General features: G+C 40.6%; 2 protein-coding genes across 2 annotated transcripts in view; one reads left to right on the top strand and one right to left on the bottom strand.

The window, feature by feature from the left end:
* The window catches only part of SMAP1 (small ArfGAP 1), a gene marked incomplete at both ends in the record, with an annotated part of 93,216 nt that extends 76,330 nt beyond the window's left edge, over positions 1-16,886 (top strand). Inside the window, 4 exons of the mRNA XM_079550094.1 lie at positions 3,933-4,063; positions 13,372-13,540; positions 14,116-14,444; positions 16,752-16,886. Of these exons, the coding sequence (XP_079406220.1) occupies positions 3,933-4,063; positions 13,372-13,540; positions 14,116-14,444; positions 16,752-16,886 (764 nt within the window). The remainder of the gene's footprint in view (positions 1-3,932; positions 4,064-13,371; positions 13,541-14,115; positions 14,445-16,751) is intronic.
* Positions 16,887-18,207: 1,321 nt separating this feature from the next.
* On the bottom strand, positions 18,208-26,389 carry B3GAT2 (beta-1,3-glucuronyltransferase 2; the record flags this gene model as incomplete). Its single annotated transcript, XM_079550907.1, has 3 exons — positions 18,208-18,294; positions 18,369-18,517; positions 26,245-26,389. 3 exons carry the CDS (start codon positions 26,387-26,389, stop codon positions 18,208-18,210), a joined length of 381 nt encoding a protein of 126 aa, XP_079407033.1.
* Positions 26,390-26,631: the final 242 nt, after the last annotated feature.

The following is a 26,631-nucleotide window of genomic DNA, read 5'->3' as shown; positions in this document are numbered from 1 at the left end:
ATTAGAAATAGTTCATTAGAAATAGTTTCAGAGTAACTGTGATCATCTCCCTAACATATGTGTTGGTTAGAGCTATGCATTTCTCAAAATATATGTATAACTTGATCTGTTTTTTACTAATTCCTGGAAAAACTGCAGGTGTGTTTCCTTCTCTCTCCTCTTGTCATCAGTTTTTATTGGTAGACAGTAAAAGTTGAATGAAAAGTAACATTTTTAGAATATTAGAATTCAGAACTCATCTGGAGCATCTTTCATAGACTAAAGAAGTATTTTAAAGTTAGGAGAGAAAAGGGGAAACACATTCTAATCAGTGGCTTGACACACTGTAGTTGGGAATATCCATGATCTCTATAAACGTGTAAACGATTACACTGAAACTCAAGTTTGTGTATGCCTGCACACTTACATTTTTATAACTGTGCTAATATTTCTACAAGTACAAGATTGAAAACAGGTGTTTTTTTTCTACATTCTGAAATTTATCTTGTTCTGGAATCTTCCAGTTTCGTGGTGCAAAAAAAAAGTTTCAGGATTTGCAAAATATTCCAACTGTTGCATTTTTGAGAAAGGACTAAGACAGGATCTGCTATTAATATTACTTATGCAGAGCTAAAACTGTGTTGGAAGGAGTCATTCAGAATATCTCATTTCTGCACTGATGCAGGCAGAAATACTTTTGGTGTAAAATTTAGTAAAAGGTTGAAAACACGTGCATTATCAAGTGTTATTCTTACACTTATAGCTGTTACAACATATAGCTGTTAAAACAGCTTTGGACTGATCTAGCAAAAACCCAGGTTTCATAATATTAATTTATAACTAGCATATTAACTGCTTGAAAAATACTATTCTCTTATAACGATTGTATTCTACCATGAGTGTTTTACATATGTGAAATGCTTGTTTTACTAAGTTATTATGTGTGTATTTAAAGTCTTAGATGATAAACATTTTTAGATTGAGGGAAACTGAACCACTTTGGACTATAAGACTTTTTCTAATCCATATGACTCCCTGAGAAAATGAAAACATTAAATTATTAATTCCAGACAATCCATTTGCATGAAAATTATGCACTGTTCATTCCTAAATTTATCTGAAGCAGCCAACCTTTTGGGAGATGTTTTTGGAACTGCCTGCCTGCAGAATGACCTCAAATGAATAGAGTACTTTGAACTACCAGAAGCTCATTACTTGCTTGACAATACACTTATTTGCATGCATCTTAAAGCGCTGTTGCGGGCAGAATGATGGATCAGATTATACTTACAGTGTCCATTGGCTTCAAGTCATCAGAACAGAAATAGGAGAAGGAGGAGACCTTCATAGCTAAGGTATAAACAGATATGCCATAATGGTAGATGACCTTGTTCTTCAGTTCTGTTGAAGATCTCCCAGAAAAGTCAAATGCTGACATAGGAATTAAATGGACTGATGTGGCTTTTTAAATCATAGGATCACAGAATATGCCCAGTTAGAAGGTGCCCATAAGGATCGCTGAGTCCAACTTCAGTTCAATCCCTGTGTCTGAGAGCATTGCCCAAATGCTCCATGAACTCCGGCAGCTCGGGGCCGTGCCCACTACCCTGGGCACCCTGTGCCATGCCCACAGCCATCTGGTGAAGAACATTTTGCTAACCCCCAGCTGCCCCCCCCCGACGCAGCTCCATGCCGTTCCCTCAGGCCCATCGCTGTCAAACAGAGCAGAGCTCAACGCTGCCCTTCTGCTCCCTGTGAGGAGCTGCAGCCGCCATCAGGCCTCCCCTCAGCTCCTCTGCTCTGGGCTGAGCAAACCCAGGGACCTCAGGCGCCCCTCATCCATCTAGCCACCTAGAACCTTCACCATCTTCGTAACCCTCCTTTGAGCACTCTCTAACAGTCTAATGACGTTCTTATGTTGTGGTGCCCAACGCTGCACATGCTGCTCGAGGTGTGTCTGCACCAGTGCTGAGCAGAGCTGGATAAATTGCTTTAATCCTTCTGTCATTGTTCAGTTCATTGTTTACTTTTAGCATATGAGATCTAGTAATTTGAAGGCATTCTTTGGCGATTTTGCCTTTGTGGAGTTCCTTGGTTTGTCTTAGTCCTTGCAGACAGCATAATTATCCTCACAAGCTTTGGGAAACCTGAAACAAGAAACACACGTGCTGAGGTTTCATTTCTTGTGAATGCTACATGTGTCTGTCTTTGTATCCTTGCCTTCAAGGTGCTTTGTCACTGGATCTGCATGCCTTTGCTAGCATGCACAATTTGGTCTGCATTTCACATTGATAGGAAGAGGATTTGAGAGTTGGCGAATACCAAGCTACTTGTGATCCTGATAGATGCTAAATCAAATTACAAAATCATTTTGTGTATCTGAAGAAGTCTCTAAAGACTTACAGACCAGCACCCTTCCACCTGGTTGTTTCTTAATTCCTTGTATGAAAAAGATGCTGTAAAAACCTTCTGGGGTTTTATGTACACCAAAATCAATTCAGAGCTGCAGTTTCTATAGGAACTATAGCTGTGCCTCCTAAGGCACATAGGATAGTGTCTATATAGTAAGACAGAATGCAGGTATAGACTCATGTTGGTTACTTCTGATATGTACCACATTGTCAGATTTTGACATTCATGACTTCGGTGTTTTCAAGTTTATAGTAGTAGCAGCCTGAGTCTTTAGAATAAATATTTACATTCAAGGCAGCCAAAGGGGGGGGGGAGGGGGTAATTTTCCATCACAGTGTGGTGGAAGGATAAAATAAGAAGGCATCTTTGAGTGGGGATGTTTTGGACTGATTGTTTCAGAATGCAGTGCCTTCTGGTAATGCATTGCCTTTCAGCTAACAGCTGAAAGTCCTGGCAGATCTTCTGTGATGATTTCCTCAGTCAAGTGATTTCCAGGCTGATGAAGTGTCTGGTGGTGCTGTGAGGCTCCTTTGTTCCAACCTGTCAGTATCCTAGGCTTCCGGGAAGGGCAGTCTCCAGCTGCTGGAACTGCAGTGAGTTTACATGTGACTGAACAAAGTAATGAAAAATGATAATATTCTACATGCAAGCTGACAGATCTCGCTGTAGTCTGCCAGTTAGTTGCGTTCTTAAATAGAAAAGTAGAGAAGCAAAGGGAGATCTTACTTCTAAGTAATACGTTTACTCTTCCATGTTTTTTCCTTAAATAAAGAATAAATAGAAATTGTGCTGTGTTTGTTCTTTGCCAGACAGCAAAGAATGCTGCAGTTGTTTCAGAGACAGAATTGTATTACTTTAAATAAATGTTGGTAGATTCTTATGATTTGCTTTTAATTAAACTTTGCATCTCAGCCATGATCTTTACTAATCAGACCACTTCTCTGTTCCAATTAGAGTTCCAGAACGTTTTAGTTACCTCACATTTGTCTATGCCTCACACTTTTCTCAGTGGTAGTAATGAATGCTTTGTGTGCTATTACTAGGATGTTCGTGCATGGCTGTTACTGATCAACCTCTGCTCTGGAAATAAGTGTTCATCAAACAGTGGAAAATAAGTTCTTATAGCTTAATACAAGAAAGAAGTGACTTTTTTTCTGTAATGTTAGTCAGCTGTTTTTGAAGGTCCTTGGCGCTTTTTGAAGTTAATAAATGGTGATCTGTATTCTTTGTTTTAAATTTGGAATATACTAGTATGTTAGTCTGTAAATGTATGTTGGAAGCTTCTTACAGATATATTTGAAATTAACTACACGTGTGTGGGTGATGTAAAACAAAAACAATAATCAAATCCTTTAATTAGAATCCTAGGTAAGTTAAAATTTACTTTACAGAATCTTTGAATAATGAGAACAATCCTTTGTTAGAAATGGAATATGAGGGTGGTGGTGGTGTGGTGGGCAGCTTTAATTATTTTTTATTTATTACTCATAAAAACACCTGCCAGTTTTCATTTTTAAATACAATTTTGTTGTCCTTTCAAGATGGTCCAGCTGAAACATCAGTTGCAAATGGAGGCACTGCTGCTGCTGCCACAGCATTGAATGATGACTTGGATATCTTTGGCCCAATGATCTCTAATCCTTTACCAGCAGCTGCTGTACCTCCCTCTCAGGTAAGTGTTATTTACTTATATCTCTTTGTGTAAGTATGCATGTGCATGCACATATTTCCCATCAAGAAACTGTTCATGTGGGGATTTAGAGAGAAAAAATACATGCTTCTGTATGCTTGCAGCTAGAGACTCCAGCTGTAATGCCTATATTTTTCTCACCTCTTTGGCCTTCTCTGGTACTTGGATGTAGGACTGGAAGGTACTCTGGTCGTCTTTTTTGATTCCTCCTGATTAGTCAGCTGAATTATTTTCTGTTCTCTCCTTGTTTGATGGTAGTCATAGTTTCTTCTAGTTTATATTGTCGTTTTTTTCTTCTCTCTCTTTTTTTTTTATTTTTTTTATTTTTTTTTTTTTAAGTATTCTCAATATATTTTTTACTTCTTGTCCTCAGATCACTGAACTTTAAGTAATACTTGTTCTGGACTTCTTGCCCCTGCTAATAGCAGGGGGATTGGAACTAGATGATCTTAAACATCCCTTCCAACCCAAACCATTCTATGTTTCTATGATTATTATTGCGTTGTAATACTAATAGGACATACAGCAGATGCTTCTTTCTCAGACTTACTGGAAATTTGAAATCTCAAGTGTCTTATTCAAAATCAAGAATGAATATCTAGGAAATCTAATACTGTTTCTGGGGCTGATCTGGCTTTTGTTTCATCTTGGAAACTTGTATGTCATACCTTCCTCAAAGAAGGGGTAACATAACCCTGCATGTGGCCCACTCCCTTTCATAGACTGATGACAGTTTGAAAGAGGCCCCATTGCCTGGTTTGCTGTAGCTAAGAAGGGCAATTTTCAGCCTCAGAGAATAATGTATTGGTGCTGAACTTGGCTGATACAGATGAGAACACACTTGCACTGACTTTCATCCTCAGAGCAGCTTTTGAGAGGAAGGCTTTGCCCCACCTGTGGAGCCCTTTTAAGGTAGTTTTTGAGGCTTACACTTGCAGAAGGCTTTCTGTCTTGCCTAGTTGAAATAGGAAGGACCTTATGCATTCTTGAATTTATGGCTTGGGACCTATGATCTGTATTGATTTTTCCTTATCCAGCATTTCTGATATAAAAAATGGAAGGGATGATAGAAAGTAATTCTAATTCAACTGGCATATCGTAATTTTGTTTCAAGTGTTCAGTTTATCACCGCGGTCAACTCAAGGCATATTGCCATTGTAGCAAGATTTGACTGTGGTTTTTATTCTTTATCTTTTACTCTCCTCTTACCGACTGGCTGCTGAGGACCAACTTTGTGAAAAATGCTAGGTAGGGACTGAAATCACACCTCTTTTTAAACATAAAAGCTACACATAAGGCAAGCTTCCCTGCGTGCCTTCAGCCACTTGTAAATGATGAGGGAAATGAGTGGTTCGAGTGTGTTAGCTAAGATTGCAAAGGAAATTGTTGGTATGGATTTTCTTGGCTCTTGTGGATGTCTGTGTTCAAAGTGCCAGAAAGAACACTAAGTGCATGTTGTCCTACTATTCTACTGCCTTATGTCAAAATTGATCTAGATAAATCCACCTATAGAGCTAGATGTGAAAAGCAGTAAGCCATTTCCAGCTTCACTGAGCTGTTTAATGTATCCAATTTTGTTGTAGATTGGGTAAATTGAAATCTAGAATCATGAGGTTTCCACTCAACCCTGTAATAAACGGACCAATGATAGTAACGCATATAGTGGAAAAGATTGACTTCTGGTTTTCACTTTTTCCTGCCTTTCTGATACTGAAAGTGGTTTGCTCTGAGTGTAGTTACTGTTGGTTCAGGACAGCAGGCTCTGGGGGTGCAGTCCATGTTGCCTAATCAATCTTTTCAGAGAGCTTTCAGAATGTCAGCTTTCTCTTGATTTGATTCTGTGAGCAAGTGATGTGACCTGGCTAAACAAGTGATTTAGCTGTAGAGTACAGGGAATCAAAAAGGTGTTGTGGTTTAACCTGGCCAGCAGCTCAGCACCACCCAGCCAGTCACTTGTTGACATGATTATCTGGGTGGTGATGATTGCTCATGGATTAAATAGTGGGATGGCTGCAGTGAACTGAATGGTACGTATCAGTAGTTGAAGGAAACAAATTGTCTAAAATACATTCCTGTGATAAAGATTAGCCCTGGAACTTCTGTGCGTGGGTGAAACGTTCTGAAATGTGTAGTTTATTACTGATTGTGCAAGTTTCGAGAACAGGTATAGCACTAAGTAAATACATTAGGAAGCATTAAAAAAATGGAAAATATTAATCTCAATATTTGGTATCACCTTGATTGTGTTCTCTAAAGCCTGAACATTACTTGCAGTTAACAAACCAGCCAAGATTTGTGTTGATAATTTGCTTTTTTCTCAGTGCCATAATCAGCAGTGGTGAACAGAACTTTTATCAAAGATACAGCATCATGCAAGATAGAATTCTTGGCTATGTTCCTTTTTTAATCAGTAATCTCAAAGAATATGTAATGTAAACAGATAATTTCCCCAGTTTAGACACAGGGAAATGGAGGTAGCAGGGGGTGATGATTAAATAGGTTGCTTTGCAAACTGGGACAGAGTTAATATTCCTTTTTCTTCTACATCCAAAAAGGTCTTGTAGGTCTGGATGGTGGTAACTGGTCTGGGCACCACTTCAGGAAGGTAGTTGATGGTGCCTCTCATTTGTCAGTGACACGAGTAGTTTGCAATATCTTTCGCTTATGATCCAGATACGAGTTGGATAGGATTCAGAAAAGAGTCAGGAAGATACTAGGGACTGGAAACCATGCTTGGTAATGAGAGATTTTAAGGATTCACTCTGTTTAACTTACTGAAGTAAAGAAGTTATATATGATTATGTTCCTTGATTATTTTCTATGAGAAAACAAGTGGGAAAGTGGGGATAAACACAACAGGTTTGTGAACATCAAAAGAGAAGGGAATTTGATGCTGTTCCTCAAATGGATTGGCAAAAACAACACTTAATTGTTCATTGCTCACAGGATTGGTTTTCCTTTTCAGCTTAAGCCTTCAGAATAGGATTTAATATTAGGTTAGGGTTTGTATTCTTGTGGCACGGTGGAGCACAGAGGTGTACTATTTGAATGTTTTGTTATGAGAATGAAGGAAGGTGCTGTCCGAAAACCTTAGGAATCATGACAGCTGATGTAGCCAATACATCATTTTAAATGAAAATAGAAGTATTTATTTTTCATTCTCAAAGGTGACTTGAGCATTCAGCATTCTGTTGACTTTTTTAGCTTTCCTTTCAGATGTCTTCATTACAGTCTTCAAAAATACTCCAAATATTTCTTCTTCCTATTCGGTATGGTAGGATACTAATAAAAATGTTGCATTTGTAAAGGACTGGTAAAGAACAATGGGATTGCATGCTTTTTCTAGAATTTTGCCTATTAGCAAATTTCAGGGGTTTAAAAGTAGCTTAACCAGCTCTTACTGTAAAGCTAGAGAAAGGGTGTATGCTAGAAAATGACCAGCTACGCGGTGTTCATGAAAAAGAAAAAGGAAAAAATGACATGTTTCTGTATTTTGTAAATGTACACTTTTAAAATTGAAGATAAACTGTAAGTATTTGTACAGTGTTTTTTGTTACCACACATTGTATAGGAACCAAAGGTGTGCCGTTCTTAGCTGTAATTAACAAATTCCTTAATTATTTTGGACAGATATTAGTTTCAGATTTTGTATGGGTGTATCCTCCAGCAAAAATGTGATCTTCATTCTTTGCTGAAACTTGGAGGGAAGGGGAGAAGGGGGGAATAGTGAGGTATGAAGTTTGAAAGTACCGATTCACTGAAGCACTGATGCTTTCCCCAGGCAGGATGTTAAAAGCCACTGAGATTACACTTCAGTGTTTTGTTGGGTTTTTTTTGTATGCGTGTTTTGCATTGTACTGGGAGCCGAGAGTTGGTTCAGGGGCTACAGAAATACACTTTGGTACAGATGCTTTATATTATCACATCTGTTTCTAGACAAACTTTCATTTAAAGCAGTAATATGTTTTAGATAGCTCTATGTTCTCAGATACTCATTTTTCCCTGAGGTGTATGTACCTATGTGACTGCTGCAGATCAGCAGATGAACTTCAGCTTTTCAACAAGCTGTGGTGATGAGAATGTTTCCAAGTCCTTAGTTTTTGTGCAAAAAAATGATTTGTTCAGAAGCTTGCTGTGCTGTGAGTGTTATCTATGTGGGGTCTTACTGCGGAGCTATTGAGCCCTATTTTTATGTGATCCATTGAGTTGTTTATAGCTTCTTCTTGTAGGGGGCATGGATTGACTCTGCTCATGGTGACTGTAATTGGTTACTGCCAAGCTTATCAAATCTATTTCTTAACCATAGGAAGTGTTCTTGTTTCCTAATTATTTGTCTGCTTGGATTTGCTCAGTTTATCATCATTGAGACAGTCAGAGAGCCTGTGAAGTCTGTGGACGAATGCCAGGATTTGGTGGCAGGCTGGGCATAGGGGTCACATTGAAGCTTCTTATTCAGGTAGTCACCGTACACTTCCACTCAGTATCCAGAGCAGCCATCCTCTGTATTCCCAACTATAAGCACAAATGGAAGCTGCTCAGGTTCGGGAGTTGGCCATTGCAACTCCCCAGTGCTGTACTGCTCCTGGACCTGCTTCACCACATTGTTCAGAATTTGGTGTCAGTGGTGAGATTATGGAACTTAGAAGAGGTTCAGTGATTGGTAAATTATTAAACTATTTGTTTTTGTATCAGTGGCTGCTTGTTTACCTCTTGAAGATGCCAAAGAGGACTTCTGCATAGTTTAGAATAAGTTCAGTGTGTTTTAACAGTGCTTAATGCTGGTCCTATGTTCTTTTTTATTCATATGTGTTCAAGTAATTCCAGCAATTCAAATATTGCTGGAATCATTGCACAAGATTTTAATTGTTTTGACATCTCCCAAGTGTTGAATTTCTCCTCTTTGGTGTTGGCCTTTTTTCAGTTTTGGAGCCTCTTTCAGTTTTAAATTCTTGTAACTTCTGATATGAGTCTTGATTTTTCTCACACTGAGTGGCAAGAGTGTGCCACTCAGCTTTCTTTTCTTATATGTTAGATTCTTGATGAAAAATATTGCTTCAAGCTATATGGAGACATTCAGTTGAAACTACTCCCTGTGCTTCTTTGGTATTACATCTAAAGAATGCAGTACTTCGGAGAAGATAATGAAGTCTGCAGTATACTGTGATGTCTCTTCTTCCTGGGGAGCTTGCAGGACGATGGTTTCTGTAATATTGCAATCTGTGCATTTTAAGATGCGTTGCACTGTCTTACTTGGCTGCAATATACAAACTAGGATCATCCACGCTCATCTATGTTTCCTAAAGATGTGGTCTAGATAAAGGGACTTGACAGAGGGAGTGAAAAGTAGAAAGTGTTTGTTCTATAGGAACTGTTTCTGCATGCTAAAAATTTGTAAGCATTAGGAAGTTTCTCCAGACTGCCATAACTGGACCATAGTAACTAAAGATGTACGTTGTGTATTGCAGAAGCCAGAACAAGCTAAAGAATTGCTAAGAAGAGCTGAAATGTAAATATGGTTGATGTTGTTGCAGTACTGGGATCTGCATCACTCTGAGACTGGCGGAAGAGAAAGAATCTAAAACAGCTCTTGAAAAGCTGTTCTAATAGTATGCATGCTCACAGAGTTTAGAGTGGAGGTAACAGTGCTAAGAGGCTTACGGTCTGATGGATGAATTATGTAGATGAGGCAAAATAGCACATAATTTGTTTTGGTCTCCAGACAGGTCAGTTGTGTGCTCTGTTCTTAGTTGTTTTGTTTCTCCTAACCCATTACTGGAAAATGTGAATTTATTAAGGTAAGGAGAAAATTCTGTCCTCTGCCTGGAAAGCTGGGGACAGACGGAGCTTATTTGTCCAACTGCTTTACACAAACAGTCTTTATGGAGAGCAAAGTTAACAGGGATGAAAGGAAAGTTTCAGGATGATCAAAAGGAGTAGCATTTAAAAGAATTTAAGGTGGATGTTGAAAGCTGGTGGAAGGATTCAGCTGAGAGTTAGCTAAAGAACTGAGACAAAAACAGCTGTGTACTTGCTAGACTACAGAAGTATTTGATTTGTTCAAAACCTTAGAAACCAAAGCAGCGAGAAAATTCAGTCCTCTTAAACATCTTCATGTGATCTGGGTGATGGGGGGCAGAGTGCACCCTCAGCAAGTTTGGAGATAACATAAAGCTGGGAGAAGTGGCTGGCACATCAGAAGGCTGCGCTGCCATTCAGAAGAACCTGGACAGGCTAGAGAGCTGGGCTGGTAGAATGCTTATGAGGTTCAACAGAGAGAAGTTCAGAGTCCTGCACCTGGGGAGCAGCAACCCCAGGCTACCAGGGCATGCTGGGTGCCACCATCTAGAAAGTGGTCTGGCAGGAAAGGCCTTGGGTGTCCTGGTGGGCACCAAGGTGAACTTGAGCCAGCAATGGGCCTGTGCTGCCAAGAAAACTAATGGTATTCTGGAATTCATTAGGTAGAACATTGCCAGCAGGTCTAGGGAGGTGATCCTTCACCTCTGCTCAGCATTGGTAAGGCCACACTGTGAATATTGAGACCAGTTCAGGGCTCCCCAGTACAAGAGAGATGTGAACAGACAGACTGGAGAGAGTCCAGCAGCGGGGCCAGTATGTTGATTTAAGAGACTGTAGCATCTCTGCTATTAGGAGAGGCTGAGAGTCTGGAAAAGAGGAGGCTCAGGGAGATCTCATCTGTGCCCTGAAGGAAGGGTGCAAAGAGGACATAGCCAGGCTCTCCTCAGTGGTACCCAGTGCCAGGACATGAGGCAGTGGGCACAAACTAGAATGCTCTGATCACCAAGAGCACATCTGTGCTGTGTGGGAGATGGAGCATTGGCCCACACTGCCCAGAGACGTTGTGGAATCTCCTCCTCAGAGATTTCCAAAGGCCATCTGGACTGCTACAGCTGTCAGACCAACTTAAAATATTCAGGACACCATGAACTTTATTTATTATTTTGTAATATTTAGGGAATTTAAAGCCAAAATCAAATTATTAATTTTTAGTCTCCTGTGTTAACCTAAACTTCTGCTGTCAGCCATGTGCAGTTGTTACGGCAGATGGTAAATGTGATGGATTCAACCACCATATTTATGGCTCTGGCACATACGGCTGATATTTTATGGTAGAAATTTCCTTTTCTTAGGTATTACGCTTTACAGGTAATAAATAAGCTGTCAGTGATTAAACCAACGTATGTTTGAACGTGAAACATATTTGAGATAAATGCTAGTAATAAGCGGTAAGTTCCACTACACGCTGCTGAGCTGTTTCATATTTCCTAACTACCTGATGAGCGTTGAGCTTTGGTGTAGTGATGGAGGGCATTGCACACAGCTTTTCTTAAGGGCATAATGTTGTTTGTATTCAAGACATACTTTCACAGTGTCTTGGATAGCATGAGAATAGGAGGCATGTGAAAATCATGTCCTTGTTTAAGTTGAATGCCGCCCTCTGTTTCCTTGCCATGCAGTTTGCGTTATCTGCCATTTTTTCAGCTGTTGAACACTTGAGGGAGTGCTTCTTCAGTGCCTTTGAATCTTCTTAGAATCTTCCTAAAATAAACTGAATTAACAGATATTAAATGGGCGTTTAATCTCGTGACATAAACATGGTAAATGTTTATCATCTGTCCCCTGGGCCTTCAGCTGTCCCTTCTTCTGTGTAAAGTATGTGCAAGTATGATGTGCTTTATTTCACTAATGCACGTAACAGCATTTCATGTATCCAGAGAAGAACAGTCTGATGCTGTTCATTTAGAATAGAAACCAACCATACATGAAAACAGAACAAGGAAAAAAAAAAAAAAAAAGAAAAAAAAAACAGGAAAAAAAAAACCAACAGGCACACCTACTGTTCTCCCTTCTAGAAAAATCAAACCTCCTCCTTACTGCAGTATGAGCAGCAGAGAGGAGCTGCCTCTCTTAGCTCACTTCTGCTGTTTCAGTGTCTTTCTCTGAACACATCTGTTGTACAGTGGCTGATGCTTTACTAGGAGAATGTATAACAGCTCAGGACTTCTGGAAAAAACAAACACAACTACCAAGGGTGGGCTTTTACCTGAATACAAATTGAAATCCATCGCTAGTATTTTCAAAAAGATTCTGCCAGAATGACAGTTCTCTCAGTTTGAGCAGGCTTCCTACTAGTCGCTGAAACCAATTGTTTTCAATTTGCAATCAGAATTTTGTCAGTAATAAGCAAGAGGCAGTAGCTTTATGAGCATGTGAACCAGGCTGAGCAGCGAGGCTGTTGTTGTAAGCAGGAGCAGAGGCGTGCTAGAGCAGCTGCGCGTTTCGGGGTGGCTTCTGGTCTGACTGCTGTAGGATGGCAGCAGAGGTGGATCTGGCTGTAGAGCCAGGCTCCTCATTGTGGTTTAATGCAAGTAGTTTTCTCCTCTGTTGTTAACCTAAACACCACCATGCCCCTAACCGTGTCCCCAACCAGGTGGCACCGTTTCGGTAGGCCGTAACTCTCCGTGCGCCTCAGGTTAGTTTGGATTGGAAGCTCCCACAGGTAACAAGACTCCTTTGTTTCAAGGAATATCACAGGAATACAATGTATTGCTTCTTTGCCTAAGCACTATGGAAGTATAGGTGTATCAGGAGCAGCCAAATGTTGGATGCAGTTTGGTTATAAAACAAGTTGAACAATAGAGAGCCTGACAGCCTGAGTGTATTGTAGTGGCTCAATCCTGGCATGCAGTAAGCTGGAGATCATCACGTTTTCTTAATAAAGCAAGTGTGCTTACAGAGCTCTAAGCCAATTACATTGTATTTTAGAAGTTGTTTACTGTATCAGTTGAAATTTTACTTCTGCCTTTTCTCCAAAAATATTATCCCCTTAGCTGAAGTGTCTAAAACACCACATCTTTTGTGTTAGCTCCTCTCTCATTTATTCTGCTTATGAGAGGATTAATGAGATGTGAATTGTAATCTCCTTGTTGATTTCCTAATTATTTTCCATAATCTGGCTATAGCTCAGGATTTTTGCTGCTCACTGATAAAGATGTAGGAGCAGCAGGAAGGAACAATCTGTGTGTAGTCTCTGGAGTTGGTCAGGGCGTTAATTTGGTTCTGTAACCTCAGCCCAGTGTTCTGTTCTTTCCCTATTGTATATACTGCTGTCTTAGGTGATACTGCATTTTGGTAGATCCTCGTTCACTTAAATTTATTTTCAGTAAATGAATGGGTTTTTGTGTGGTTCTGGGATGAGGAGTGCAGTAAATACTTAATGTAACAATGTTGCTGGTTTCCCTCAGCATTCTGTCCTGACCTTTATTTCCCAGAGCACTTCTGCCAAACCAGCAGCTGCCACCTTGTCTGCAGCAGCAGGAGATCTCGATCTGTTCACTGAGCAAACAACAAAATCAGAAGAGTCGGCAAAGAAACAGCTCTCCAAGGACTCCATCTTGTCACTGTATGGCACAGGAACCATGCAACAGCAGAGTGCACCAGGTAAATCATTTGGCACATGTTTATGATGCAATTCTATTTTATGCTTTGCCCAGCAATACCATCGTCTCCTACAAGTATAAGACAGAGGTGGGGGCACACTGCCATTGTACTCAAACGAACTGTATTTTTACTATTACAAACATGGGAAGATTACTGAAATGTTAATACCAAAGCTATAGAACAAAACAGTGTGTGATTATTTAATCAAGTGTGCATGTGACTGACAGATCTGTGAATTCAGCTCCTGCTGCCCAACTCATTGCTTAGGGTCTGAGCCTCTGCAGCAGGCCACTGGGGTGAGTGCAGAGCTGTCAGGTTTGATTTCTGCGGTGTTTGTAGGAAAACAGACTTCTAGTACAGTGATTAAAGACCCACTTACCTCAGGGATTTGCCAAACTCTCTCTATGGTGGTGAATCCTTTTCTGGTGAGAGATTTTACAGGAACTAAACGAACAGCACTGACATACAGCTGGACAAAGTTATCCTTTAAAATTGTTTTGATGCACCTAATGCTTTTGGGGGGAGGGAGAAGATCACAAAGCACTTTCCCTGAAGTCTTCCTTTCTCTGATCCAGGTATGTTCATGGGCTCCTCCACTATGCCATTCACCACACAGCCATCAACTCATTTTCAAGGTTTCCCAGCCATGGGAGTTCCTGTGCCTGCAGCCACCGGGATGATGGGAAGCATGATGGGACAATCGGTGCCAGTCATGGGGCAGAGCACAGGGGTGATGGTAGGAATGGGAATGCCCAATGGATTTACTGGTACGACACAAACTGGTGTGATAGGACTTCCTCAGAATGTCGTTGGACCTCAAGGTGGAATGGTGGGACAAATGGTTACTCCGCAGAATAAGTACGGATTGCAACAAAATCAGCAAGCTCAATGGAACCTCACCCAGGTAAATGCTCGTTATTCCCAGATCAGGGTGTTTGAAAAAACATCTCCTTTTCAGATACAAACTGCCTAGCTGTAGGAGGGAAGCTGCAGTGGAGCCAAGTTACAGACTGCTGGACTATGAATTGCTCAGACACGCAAGGAAGAAAATCAATGAAGAAATAAATTAAAGATAACCAATATATAAGCACAGAATAAACTCTGCTGAGGGAGACCAAACTCAGTTTTCTGCTGCTGTAGCCAGTCTCATCCTGGCATCTGAATTAGGTAAAGAAACAGCTTCACTTTAGTTATGCCACGCCAAAGCATAAACACAGCAGTGTAACTAAGAGCAGAATTGAATGGCTCAAGGATGGCTATTAACAATTAATACTTTCATTTCCAAGCTTCGAGATAGACTTCAGTGGAACGTGCAGTTTTCTGCACTGTGATGTGCTACTGTAGATAATTTGCTTAGAGTCATCTATTATTTATCTGTAGCATTTCCACGCTTTTATTTCTTAAACATGTTTAAAAGGTTCTCTAGAAGCATTAATGTATGCTTAGTACTATATTGATACATTATCCAAGGAAACATCCTAAAATCACGTAGTTGGGAGCTTATTTTTAAAAAAGTCAACTTGAGCAACGATTTTTTTTCAGATTTTTTCACTAGATGAACCACACAATAATTGCATGCTGCTTACTCTACTGATTCATGAAGTGTACCTTAATGACTTAGCTATACTAATTAAGATTTGTGGTGTGAGCAGTTGTGTGGGTTTTTACATAGATAAAATAGCCTCTCTCTGAAAACACAGACTGTTATCCACTTTGAAAAGTAGTTTCTTAAAGGTGAGAATTTCAAAACATCACATGAAAGATATCTATGGACAGTAGTCCACAGATCTTTTTAAAGGTGCCTAACTTTAAAAAGGTCCCATAAAGAAAAATCTTGCTTGTTATGTGTATTAAAAGCTGGCTCATAAGACAAAGTCTTAAACATTTCTGTACTACTTGCATATCAGATAATATTATCATTATGCTGATATCCCACAGTTGCTAGGGGAAGCATGCTTCAGTTCTAAGGTGGGAGAGCTTGTTTACTTCCCAGAACAGCTTGCTTTATGTACTCTGTTCCTTCAGAATTCTGCTCAGAAGAGATGAACAACTAGGTGAAGCATTATTAATCTCCATGTCCAGGCCCTGGCTGTCATTACTGCAACCTTTTCACATGTCTGAATGCACACGGTGTTGATTCTGGAATATTACTTTGCAGGTCATTTAACGACTTTTTCACCAGTTGTTTCACAGTTTCCTTTTGTACCCTGGTATTGTGCAATCCTGTTTACATGAATTCTCATTTTTAGCTAATCTTCAATCTAATATTGCCTATACAACTGGAACATCTGTGTTTGCCAACTGATTTCACCCTCAGATTCCTTAAGAATTTGGACATCTTTACTCTGTGTATGCAGACTGGTTTTTGGCTTGTCTGCATTTGTGTTTTAGAAGATAACAGGCAGTTATTTTAAGATTTTTATGCTGAGCACTGAAATCTACAGCAAATTCATAATGTTTTCTGAGAGCAGAAGTATTTTAGCATCCTCCTTACAATGAACGTGAATTCTGAACTGTTTCCAAATTCTAATTAGTTATCTTTCTTAATTTCATGTGAACTGTTTGACTCATTTTAAAGAAGTCACAGTATCTTGAGTAGCTTCTTTAGCAAAATATGCCTCTATTTATAGAGAGTAGTCAAGTTTATAAGTCTGTGTCATTGGTTGCTGACTAAATGGACAATTAATATAAAACAAAACAACACGAAATAGTGGTGCAGTCAAGATATTGAGGGCTCCAAAGAAATACTGCTGAAACAAAAACCATCATCTGGAGTTGCAAATGTAGACAAGGCTTTGCTACTTGCTTGGATGTTTCTTCAGTAGAATTGCCAAAATTCTGTTGGTTAGCTCTGAAAGTTGAAAGAGAGCTCCTATCAGCAGAAGTACATTGGGCTCCCTTGTCACAAGCTCTGTGTTCACTACTAGAATTCGCTAGTTGAATGCTGATACAGCCTTCTCATACACTGCCAGTCAGCTGCTGTATCACAGCGATCACCTGAACAGAAACTGAATCTAGAAGAGCTGGTGTCCTGAAAAATATTTAGATGCTTTCCTAGAGTCAGTATTTTTATTTAATGAGAAATACTAGTTTTAGGACAGTATCTTTTAACTGATTAGGAACTGATTTGCTGGTTTAGGAGGTAGTACTGCTTTCTGGCTAACTGTTGCCTCTCAGCTCCAGTCTCACTGGACTCTTGTATGCTTCACAGATGAATCAGCAGATGGCTGGAATGAACCTCAACAGCTCCAGCAATGTGATGGGCTTTGGGCAGCCCCCCAGCACAGTGGCGGGATGGACTGGAAGCTCCTCGGGTCAGACTCTCAGCACACAACTGTGGAAATGAACGTTGCAATAGAAGTTTCTCCCAGAAGAGCCACCTAACATTCCTTGTCCAAATGCATTTACTTCCGCTGTTCTCTCCATGGACATACTTTTTCTTTTTCCCAGGCTGTTCAGATTAAGAATATAACTGACTGACCGTGTTGTGGTCTGTATTGATTTAAATTTGATGTAGTGAAAAGCAGATCAAGAACACATTTATATATCACTGGCAACGTTTTCATACAATGCATATGATTTCATAGACCATGTATTTAAGAAGCTGCTTAACCACGTATTGTTTTTTTCCCCTCAAAATTCTAGATCAAATGGTTTGCATTTAAGGGACGTAGCTATCATGTTAGTAATATCCAAAAATATAAACCCCGATCCCCCCCAAAATTACCCAGTAATCCTGTAGAAGGTACTGTATGAACAAATATTTAATCATATATAAATAGAATGTAAATGTATCACAGCAATGTTTTCTAGTGTATCAAACAAATTTTGTTTCATCATGCATTTCACTGTGACGTTATTATGGTGTGCATAACAGGGAATATGATCATTGAAAGGAAGATAAACCTGGATGTTACTCTAGTCCTACAAATTAATAGTCTATTCTTTTAAAAATGAGCATTTGATCCATTTGAGTTTCCTGTGCTAAAGCACCCAAGCGGGCTCACGAGGCATGTATGCAGTATTAATGCTGAGAACTGGTATGCATACAAGGTAACTTGGTGTGAACAGATCCATCTTTCCTTGCAGAAATATCCAGGTTTATGACAGTGATTGTGTTTACATTTTATGGTGCCTCATAATGATAAAATGTTATTTCCCTATATTAAAAAGATGAATCCGTAAATGATTGTGGGTTTTTATTTCATTATTGCATAACTATTTGACAGCTATTTCTTTAAGTCTGATTTTAATGAAGGAAAGCATTTGGAGGATCTATTTATGCAAATATTTAGATCAACAGTTCATGATTTAAAATCAGTTTATAATTATACCACTAAGCTGGATAAATACAAAAACTGAATGATGATTTTGACAATATTCCATTGCAGTCATGTTTCGATTGATCGATTGATTGTTTTTACTATGTGGAAACAGCCTTACAGCAAAGGTAAGTGTCAGTTTATTAAGATGAGTTCAGAAGTGCATGCAAACAAGTTAGAACAAAGCACACCCATTTGATTTGCTTAATAGAATATCTGACAACTTTCTTTTGTTTCCACAGAAGTCCACCGGGTGACCAAAAATTCTCACACCTGTAGGCTGTTACAGGGGCTGAATTGGAGCACTTTCCAAACGCATCCGCTGTACTGTGGCTCGTCCCAGGATCATACCTCAATGTTGACTGTGTCCAGATGATATTTTGGCTCATTAGCTAGATTGACCTTTTCTGTTCGTGTGTGCCACACGAGAACCTATCAAATAACACTTTGTTAGTACGGTCATCTACAAAGACCATTGAGAGCCTTTTTAGAAAATAAATGGGTACCTTTGTGCAGTTGTTTGCTTTTGGCTCCAGTTCCTCCACTGTTGTTATCTGTTTCAGAAAATCAGATTCTTGCATTCCTGGCTGAGAACCGCGACGCTTGAATACGGCCTTTGGATGTGACAGAATCACCTGAAGGCTCACAGCAAATCCTTGAAGAAAGGAAGAATAAAATGGTTAAGAAAAAACACAGGTTTTTTGTAGGCAAGTTACACTTAACCTACAAAACACCACGCATCTTTTAAAAATGTTGTAAGATTGGTTATATGAGTAGACAGTGTTTGGCAGGATAGGACAGCCTGCATTCTTTTCTTTTACCGTGAAGATGCACTCAGATTTTCAACAGTTCATCAATTTCCTGTCATAAAGAGAAGTTTCCTTTCTCCTTCTAGTTAAGAAATAAAACTGAATTTTAACTAAAATAAGATGTACGGAATCCACACTGAAAAAGTATTTCTTGGTTTGAGGGTGAGAATCAGAAAGAAAGGATTAGAATGTTACTTAGACAAAGCAACTGTTGACTTTAGAGATTTTTAACATTACTGATGGAAGACAATTCATACATGGTGTATGTTGGCTTTCTACACCCTGTGGCTACTGGGGACTTCTGAACCATTCATCTAAATGGCCACCTGCAGGACAGTCTGTAGCTGATCCGGGTGTTGCGCAGCACTATCAAAGGATCTCATCAGTGCTTGTTTGCAATGCATTCTCCCTAATAACATACATTAGGTCCCTCAAAGGGAGCTAAATTGAGAAATCAGTGATTTGAACAAGCTCACCCTTTCTGAAGCAGCTCTTGTGAATCTTCAATTTGCCACTGGTTATAGAAATTTGAAGTTGTTACTCAGCAGGATTCAGTCACGTGTAAACTTCTTTAAGGATGACTCAAAAGTCAGCCTGCTAAACTTGTGAAGGAAAATTACGTTTGTATAGCCTTGTGTCTAAGAGCAGGTCTACCAAATAAATGGTGTTTTGTCAGTTCACAGTGGTTCCAGCTGTCCCTTTGCAACAGTTTTGACATCTGTTCCGGAAAACTGCAAGAGTACTTAATTCTGAAGCCAGTATTAAGATTTTTCTAACTGAAAACTAAAAAAAAGAGCGTAACTTCCTCTAATAGAGTGTTGGCTGCCCCACCTGTTAGAAGCAGTGCTGCACCCAGCAGTTCTCTGTTAGGCACTGGAATGGGCTGCCCAGGGAGGTGGTGGAGTCACCAATCCTGGAGGTGATCGAGGAACATTTGGACGTTGTGTTGAGAGACACGGTTCAGTGAGAACTATTGGTGATTGATGGATGGTTGGACTGGGTGATCCTGTGGGCCTTTTCCAACCTTGGAGATTGTATGATTCTATTCTATGATGGTTCTGTTATTGGCTGGCCTTAGCAGGGGCCAGCAGGGAGAAGAATGATGGCAGATTTGGACTTCCCTTCCTCAGTGGGGTTCATCTTCAGCAGACTACAGGCCCTCAATGCTGTCTAGGTCTTTGTCACATGGCTGTGAGGGGCACCAATGTGGGTTCCAAAAATCCCCCCTTTTTCAGGCACGGAATAAAGTCAAATTAATTATTAAGCTGTTGTACATAAGGACATGGAGTACTGCACACTGACTGGCCTGAGGTTTGTTTCCCTAATCAGTGGTCATGCATTCTTTGTGTATCGTTAGGGTTTTCAATAAGTAGCAACTTCAAAAAAAAAAGTTCAAGAAGACCTTTCCCCTTGGCTATCTGGCTTTTTCAGCACTACTTTACAACTGCTTCAGTTTCACATATTGACGTATTTATGTAGATAAACTTTCAAAGCACTTGAATGAAAACCATTTTCTAGTGCCAACTTCTAGTTCACTTTATCACAGGCAGAACATTATGGCATCAAAAAGAGGTGAGATGGTGAAGGGCTAACCGCAGTAGCACTAGTTACTTCCCCTAGCAGATAATTATCCCATGGTAATAGGCCAGTGACAGTAGCCACTGCTAATTTCACATAATTCCTTGGTGGAAGTAACATCTCCAGTATAGCATAAGCAGACAGCGCTACACGCACTATTTCTACAAAGTCATACTAAGCTTAATCACATGAAATACCACAGGACAAGTTTATAGCCGAAGTGTAACATGCTGTTTTGCTGTTTCTGTTTGATGCAAAGCTGTAAATGAAATCTAATTGGCTGATGAGCCGCCCAGATAAGAATGAATTTGTTGGAGGAGGAGGCATCTGGAAGACAAAGCAAAGATTATATCTGTGTTGCTTTCTCTGGAACCTGTTAATTCACACTTTGTGTTGGATTAACAGCTTCTGTTAAATGATGGAAACATTTTTCTTCACCCAGTTAGACAGCCTTTCAAGATTTAGTTGCCGCGATTAATAGCTTTGCCTCCTGAATGCTCCAGATAGCGTAGTAGCTGAAGGCAAGCCAGAAACTTCATTTTTTATCATTTCCAGAGTGAACAAATGCTAGAGCTTAGTGCTGATGGTGACACAGATATGCTGGTTTCCATGCAGTTTAAGATACTGCCTTTGACTTGTTAACCATACATGACTTGAAGTCTGCTTCGTTCCTCTTCAAGTAACGCACCATTTGAGTTCAGTGCTGTAGAGGTGCTCAGCCACATGTTTTCATATGTCAGAACAGAGAACTCTGCTGACAATTAATTTACCATGAAAGAGACTCTCTATGTTAAACCCAGCAATCTCTGATGAAGTTCTTACATCCTTTGATGTCAGGGTGGGGGCTTTGAGTTTATCATCTGCCACAGCCAGTCAGGATTTCTTTGTACTTCCATTCTGCAGCTTTTTCAGACAAAATATGCCATGTTTTCCAGTGTATTAATAGACAGCTTCTTCTCAGAGAAGAATCGTGAGAAAGATGAGATGTAACACAGATGGCATACTACTGCAAAATCCAAGGATCAGGTGGTTGCTTGGGCCGTAGCAGAGGGACTCAGAGAACTATGAATGACTCCAAAATGTGCTTGCCCAGTGATTCACAGGTACAGATTAATCTGTACACCTGAAGCAGCTCCTGGAATGCTAATATAAAGCACACATCTCTTTTCCTTGAACAGTCCTGATGTTATGAGATTCATGATCCAACTAGTTCTCATGGGTGGTAAAAAAAGTAAAAATTCTTGCACAAGGAACAAGCCATAAGTAAATCGATAAGCATCGCAGAAGATTTAAAATCAGGTCTATAATAAACAACACAGTGCACTCACTTCAACTGCCCAAGTGGCTGCTGATAACCTGAAAATTTTTGTTTCTATGTGTGACATTCCATTGAGATTTTTCAAATTCTCCAAAAGCCTACAAGTGTTCTTGTTACGGGCTGCATTCCTTCAGATATCAGAGTGTAATGACAGATTAGAGCTCGTATCTGCATCAGGCTGTCTAGGTCCAGAATCTGTCTAAAGGAGTTCCTGTACGTTCTTGTAGACACTTCAAGTATTCGCAGAGCTTGAGGTTAAGACAAGCACAGCAGGCTGACTTCAGCTGGGAACTAGGAGCAAACTCCCCCCCCCACCGTAAGGGCAGAGCAAATCTGAGACCAACTCACAAGACTGAAAGTGTGCAAGACTATGGGGCCGGATGGCACGCATCCCAGCAACCCAGGGGAGCTGGCTGAGCTGGTTGTCAAGCTGCTCTCCATCTTATCTGAAAAGTCGTAGCTGTCAGGCAAAATCCCTGGGGACTGGAAAATGGGAAACAACACTCCCATTTACAAGGTGTTTAAGGTCAGGCTGGATGCGGCCCTGAGCAATGCAATCCAGTACTTGATCTAGCGGTTGGCAGCCTTAGCTGTGGCAGGGGGTTGGAGCTTGATGGTCCTAGAGGTCCCTTCCAACCCAAACCATTCATGATCCTAAGAACTTATCTGGCCATATACAGTATGTATAGCGTATTTTTAACCAAACAAACAACAAAAACAACTGTTGCTTAAAGTTACTCATCTTCCATCCGCTTACCTTCTCAGGTAGTTCTACATCAAGGCTACCAACTATTGTTGGTTCCATTTCCTTTACTATGGCACTCCCATAAAAAGGGGATTGAGCTGGGGTCTGTCACGTAAATTTTTAGTCAGCCTACTATAATAAGAGCGCCTTGGCTAGAGTCACCAGGAAAAAAAATGCTTCACTGCTATCCCAGTCAGATTCTGATCAGTCTATGACAGAAACACCAGTGACAAAAGGTATCTTGGGGTATGTTTTGCTTAGATCAAAGTGAGACCTGCCCATAGCGATGATTCATTGCCATATTTCTTACTTTCTGACATGGCAGTGTAACAAACTTTTTTTTTTTTTAAAACTAGCTTTCCTCAGTTCACGTTTAACCCATATTTTAATACTTTTAAAGCCTTAGGACTGCACATCTGAATAGACAGTTTGTTTCCCTTTCTAACCTTTGGGCAATGTTTGTCTGTATCTTAAAGAACATTTTCTTAAATGAATTTCTTTGTGTTATACAAGAGCCCAACTCCTACTACTTTCATGTAATGGATACAGAATTTGCTTAGCTCTGTTTAATAAAATATTATCATAGCCTAGCTAAAAGCACCAATAATATTTATTGCAGAATCCAGCCAAGTGCTGTTTTTACTGAGAACTACAAAAACATTTCTTCAGCAGATCTAGGTAATATGTTTCCAAAGCAATAAGTAAAGTTGAATTTCAACCAAAAAGAAATACCACTTACCATTCTCTTAAAAACAAATAAATAGGTAGGTAGAATTTACCTTAGAAGTTCAAAAATAGTTTTGACTTTGCTGCCACACCAACCTCCCTACTTAAGGTTTGTGTTTTATATAACTGAAGACGCTCCTTAAATCAGCTGCAGAGGATGCACAGAGATGAGACAACAGCTCATGCTGCAGATGCTGAGCCCTGCTTTCTGCAGCTAGAACTGAAAACACGGACACACACAGCCCTGGTACTCATACTTGAGCAAGGAAACATTTAACTGTGTTGCGGAAAACAAGGGGTGCTTGTGGTACCACAGAGTTCTGGGGACGAGTCAGACGCTCACAGGAGGCGAGAGCAAAATGCAGCTCCATCCTATTCCCCCCGCTCTCCCTTGCTTCTGGTGGGCAGAGCCAAGAGGAACAACAACCAAATAATTATTTACTCCTCTTCCTCCTCTTCTGAGTGTGCACTCAGATGCCTGTTTTCCAGGCAAACTGTTCATGTTCTCCTCCTTCCCCTTGGCCCCATACCCTCAGCCGCACTCCCTCTGCTCTAAAATCCAAATGCTCTCAACACGTTTGCAGTCATTTCTTACCCCCTTTTCCTACTCGCTCAAACTCAGTGTTATGTTTTGCTTACAACACCCAATTCTCTTTCTCTTTTCCTCCCTTCCTCCTCACACTCTGCAAACCACCTACTGTTAAAACTCAGGCGGTACTTTAAAAACACCAGAACTCATCTGTATGCTCTGGTGGTTGCCTGACAATAAGGAACACAGGAAACAGCTACTCTGCTTTCTGAATGCAATTTAGCACTGGGGAATAACTGTGTCAGCCACAAAGTTCTAGAAAGAAATAACCTATGTTTTCTTCACTGATAAAATGTGACATTTCAAAGAAGAATCCAGAAGTTGGTTAGCGAGGGTCTCAGCTGATTCCCATGAAATCAGCAGAACTGCCCCATGTGACCCATGGGCAATATAAATTTGGCCCCATGCCTTCAAGTCTAGAATAAGAAGTTCATGTGCTTTCCCTTTTTACTGAAATAACGATATCAAAATGTAATTCAAATGTTTGTTATATTTGTTGGACTAATAAAGTTCTCTCCAAAGCAGCACCTTCTTATTTGTGATTCTACACTGATTTCTGATACTTTCAGCCCTTGCACCTCTGTCTCCATAGTCTCTCCCTTCCAAGACCTCTGCAGGTACAGGAGCAGGTAATGCTCACAGAGCTGCCTCTCCCATGAGCCAGTGTTGCAGCAGCAACTGCAAACTGTAAGCAAAGATGACATGAGCTTTCCTCACATCTCCTCCGATGAGGGTTTGTCCCTTGCTTAATGTAGCATAATGGCTTTTTGTTTGCTGCTAATAAATTATGAACCGTGCTATCATCCTTATAATGCCTTTCTGCAGCACAGGATATGTATCTATAATCCACATGCAGACTATTCTCACAGAAGCATGATCGTAGGGACAGGCAGAATTCAATCTCCCCCCAAGTACTACCTCTACCTCTACACCCCAGTGCTCTCATGCCAGGAATACCAGTAACCTGAATGGTTTCTATGATGTAGAAAAATTCACCTGTTGATACTTCACCACTTTTCATGGAACACCTCAATCCATTAAAAAAGAAAACCCTCAAGCTCTGTCCTTTTTCCACTCCCAAGACATAAAGGTCTCAAAAAAATGAAAACTGCTGGCTAATTCTATCCCATTCTTGTCCCTGTATTTTCCCCCATCCCTCTCCTCCATGAATATCCAGAGACTGCTCCAAAAGTAATACCTCCTATTTTATTACGTTAGCCCACAGTGTGGGAGGCATATGTTGGTGCTATGGCAATAGAGGTTGAAACTTCCCACCAGTATTTCATTCCACGTTGTTGCTGTGTGATGCGGCAAACATGGAATCTGACACAGAAGAGCCTACGAAGTAAAGGTGTGTCACTGAATTCCTCCATATGGAAAAATGGCACCCACTGACATTCACTGACACCTGCTGAACATTTATGGAGACCAAACAGTGGATGTGACCACAGTGAGGAGGTGGGCGGTGCGTTTCAGCAATGGTGACAGCAACATGAAAGACAAGCCACATTCTCGATGGCCATGCAGATGTTTGTGAGTGCAGCAAGCAGGCTCTTGTTCATCACTGGCCAAAATGCATAGCTAATGATAGTGACTATGTTGAAAAATACTGTTTCGCAGCAGAGAATTTACTTTATCTAACAGCATTATTGTGCTCTTTCTAGCTGCAGTTTTCAGCTCTTTTCTAGTTACAGTTTTCATGGAAATAAATAGGAGGCATTACTTTCAGAGCATCCTATTTAAAAACTGCTGAAGTGCTGCATCATACTGGGAAACCAGCTGCTGCTGCACTAGAAATCAAAATTTGGCACAGCGATGATTCATGTGGCAGTTGTGAATATACAGGAAAGAGTGCCTAAGCATGGACTGACAGCAAGACAGAGCTGCATGGTGTGCCAGCTTCCCAGTGGAAGATTGATTAGATCAATTTTGAAGCTTTTCTGCCTTCTGCTACACTATAGCTGTCAGTGATTTTTTTCCCCCTAAGCCCAGCATTTCATACTATATCCATCTACAGTTATCACCATCACTCCAAATAGCCAATAAAACAATGAATTATGTCATGATAAAGTAGCGTTTTACAACATGAGGTCTAAGAAGGGTCTCCATTTATACTGCCGGCTGTAGATGGATGACTCAAGGCAAGGCAAGGCTCCCTGCAAAAATTAACTGGATGAATTGATTTACAATTAACTCATTCCAGAAAAACAATTCATTCAACATAAAAGCCAAGTTGCCACATGCAATTACAAGCAAGTGAAAGTAAGCCGCACCATCACCAAGAAGCAACTTAATTAAATGAGGTGTGCAAACTAAGACTTCTAGGATATTTAATGCTATAGCACTATGAACAGCAGATACGCTTGAGAAGCTTTAAAATCTGCTTACACTGGGACCACAAAATGGCCTGGGTTGAAAAGGACCGCAATGATCACCTAGTTTCAGCTCTCCCGCTATGTGCAGGGTCGCCAACCAGCAGACCAGGCTGCCCAGAGCCACATCCAGCCTGGCCTTGAATGCCTCCAGGGATGTATGCTTCCACCCCGCTCACAAAAAAATGTAAGAATAGGCACGATGAGCTTTCTGTCATTCACACAGCATGAAGCTTAGCACTTACCGGCCATGTCGATGGCGAAGGGCCTGTCAGCTCTCCAGCCCGTGTACCACCCGACGACCTTTCCGTTCTCCACAACCGGGCGCTCGTACCGCCGTCCCCCGACCAGCCCCACAGGCCACACCGACACCTTACGGGTCGTGCGCATCTGCAAGAGGTGAGCAGAGCGTGATTTCCTGCACTACTCCTAGAAAGCTTTGCTGTAAGTGTTGGTGGGAAGCCTACGCGTTAATCCTCTGTAACAGTCATGTAAAAGCAATGGTTGCTTGCAGATTTGAGCCCAACAGGGTAAGCGTTTGGAGGCTGCATAGGCCTACTCATTTTCTGTGAGAGCTCCAGCTCTCTTCCAGTAGGCACCTCTGCCCTACCAGAAATGCTCTATTCATGTTT

This window comes from Tetrao urogallus, assembly GCF_951394365.1.
Source record: "Tetrao urogallus genome assembly, chromosome: 2".
Lineage (NCBI taxonomy): Eukaryota > Metazoa > Chordata > Aves > Galliformes > Phasianidae > Tetrao > Tetrao urogallus.
Note: the sequence above shows the minus strand (reverse complement) of the source record. Positions and strands in the feature narration are given on the sequence as shown.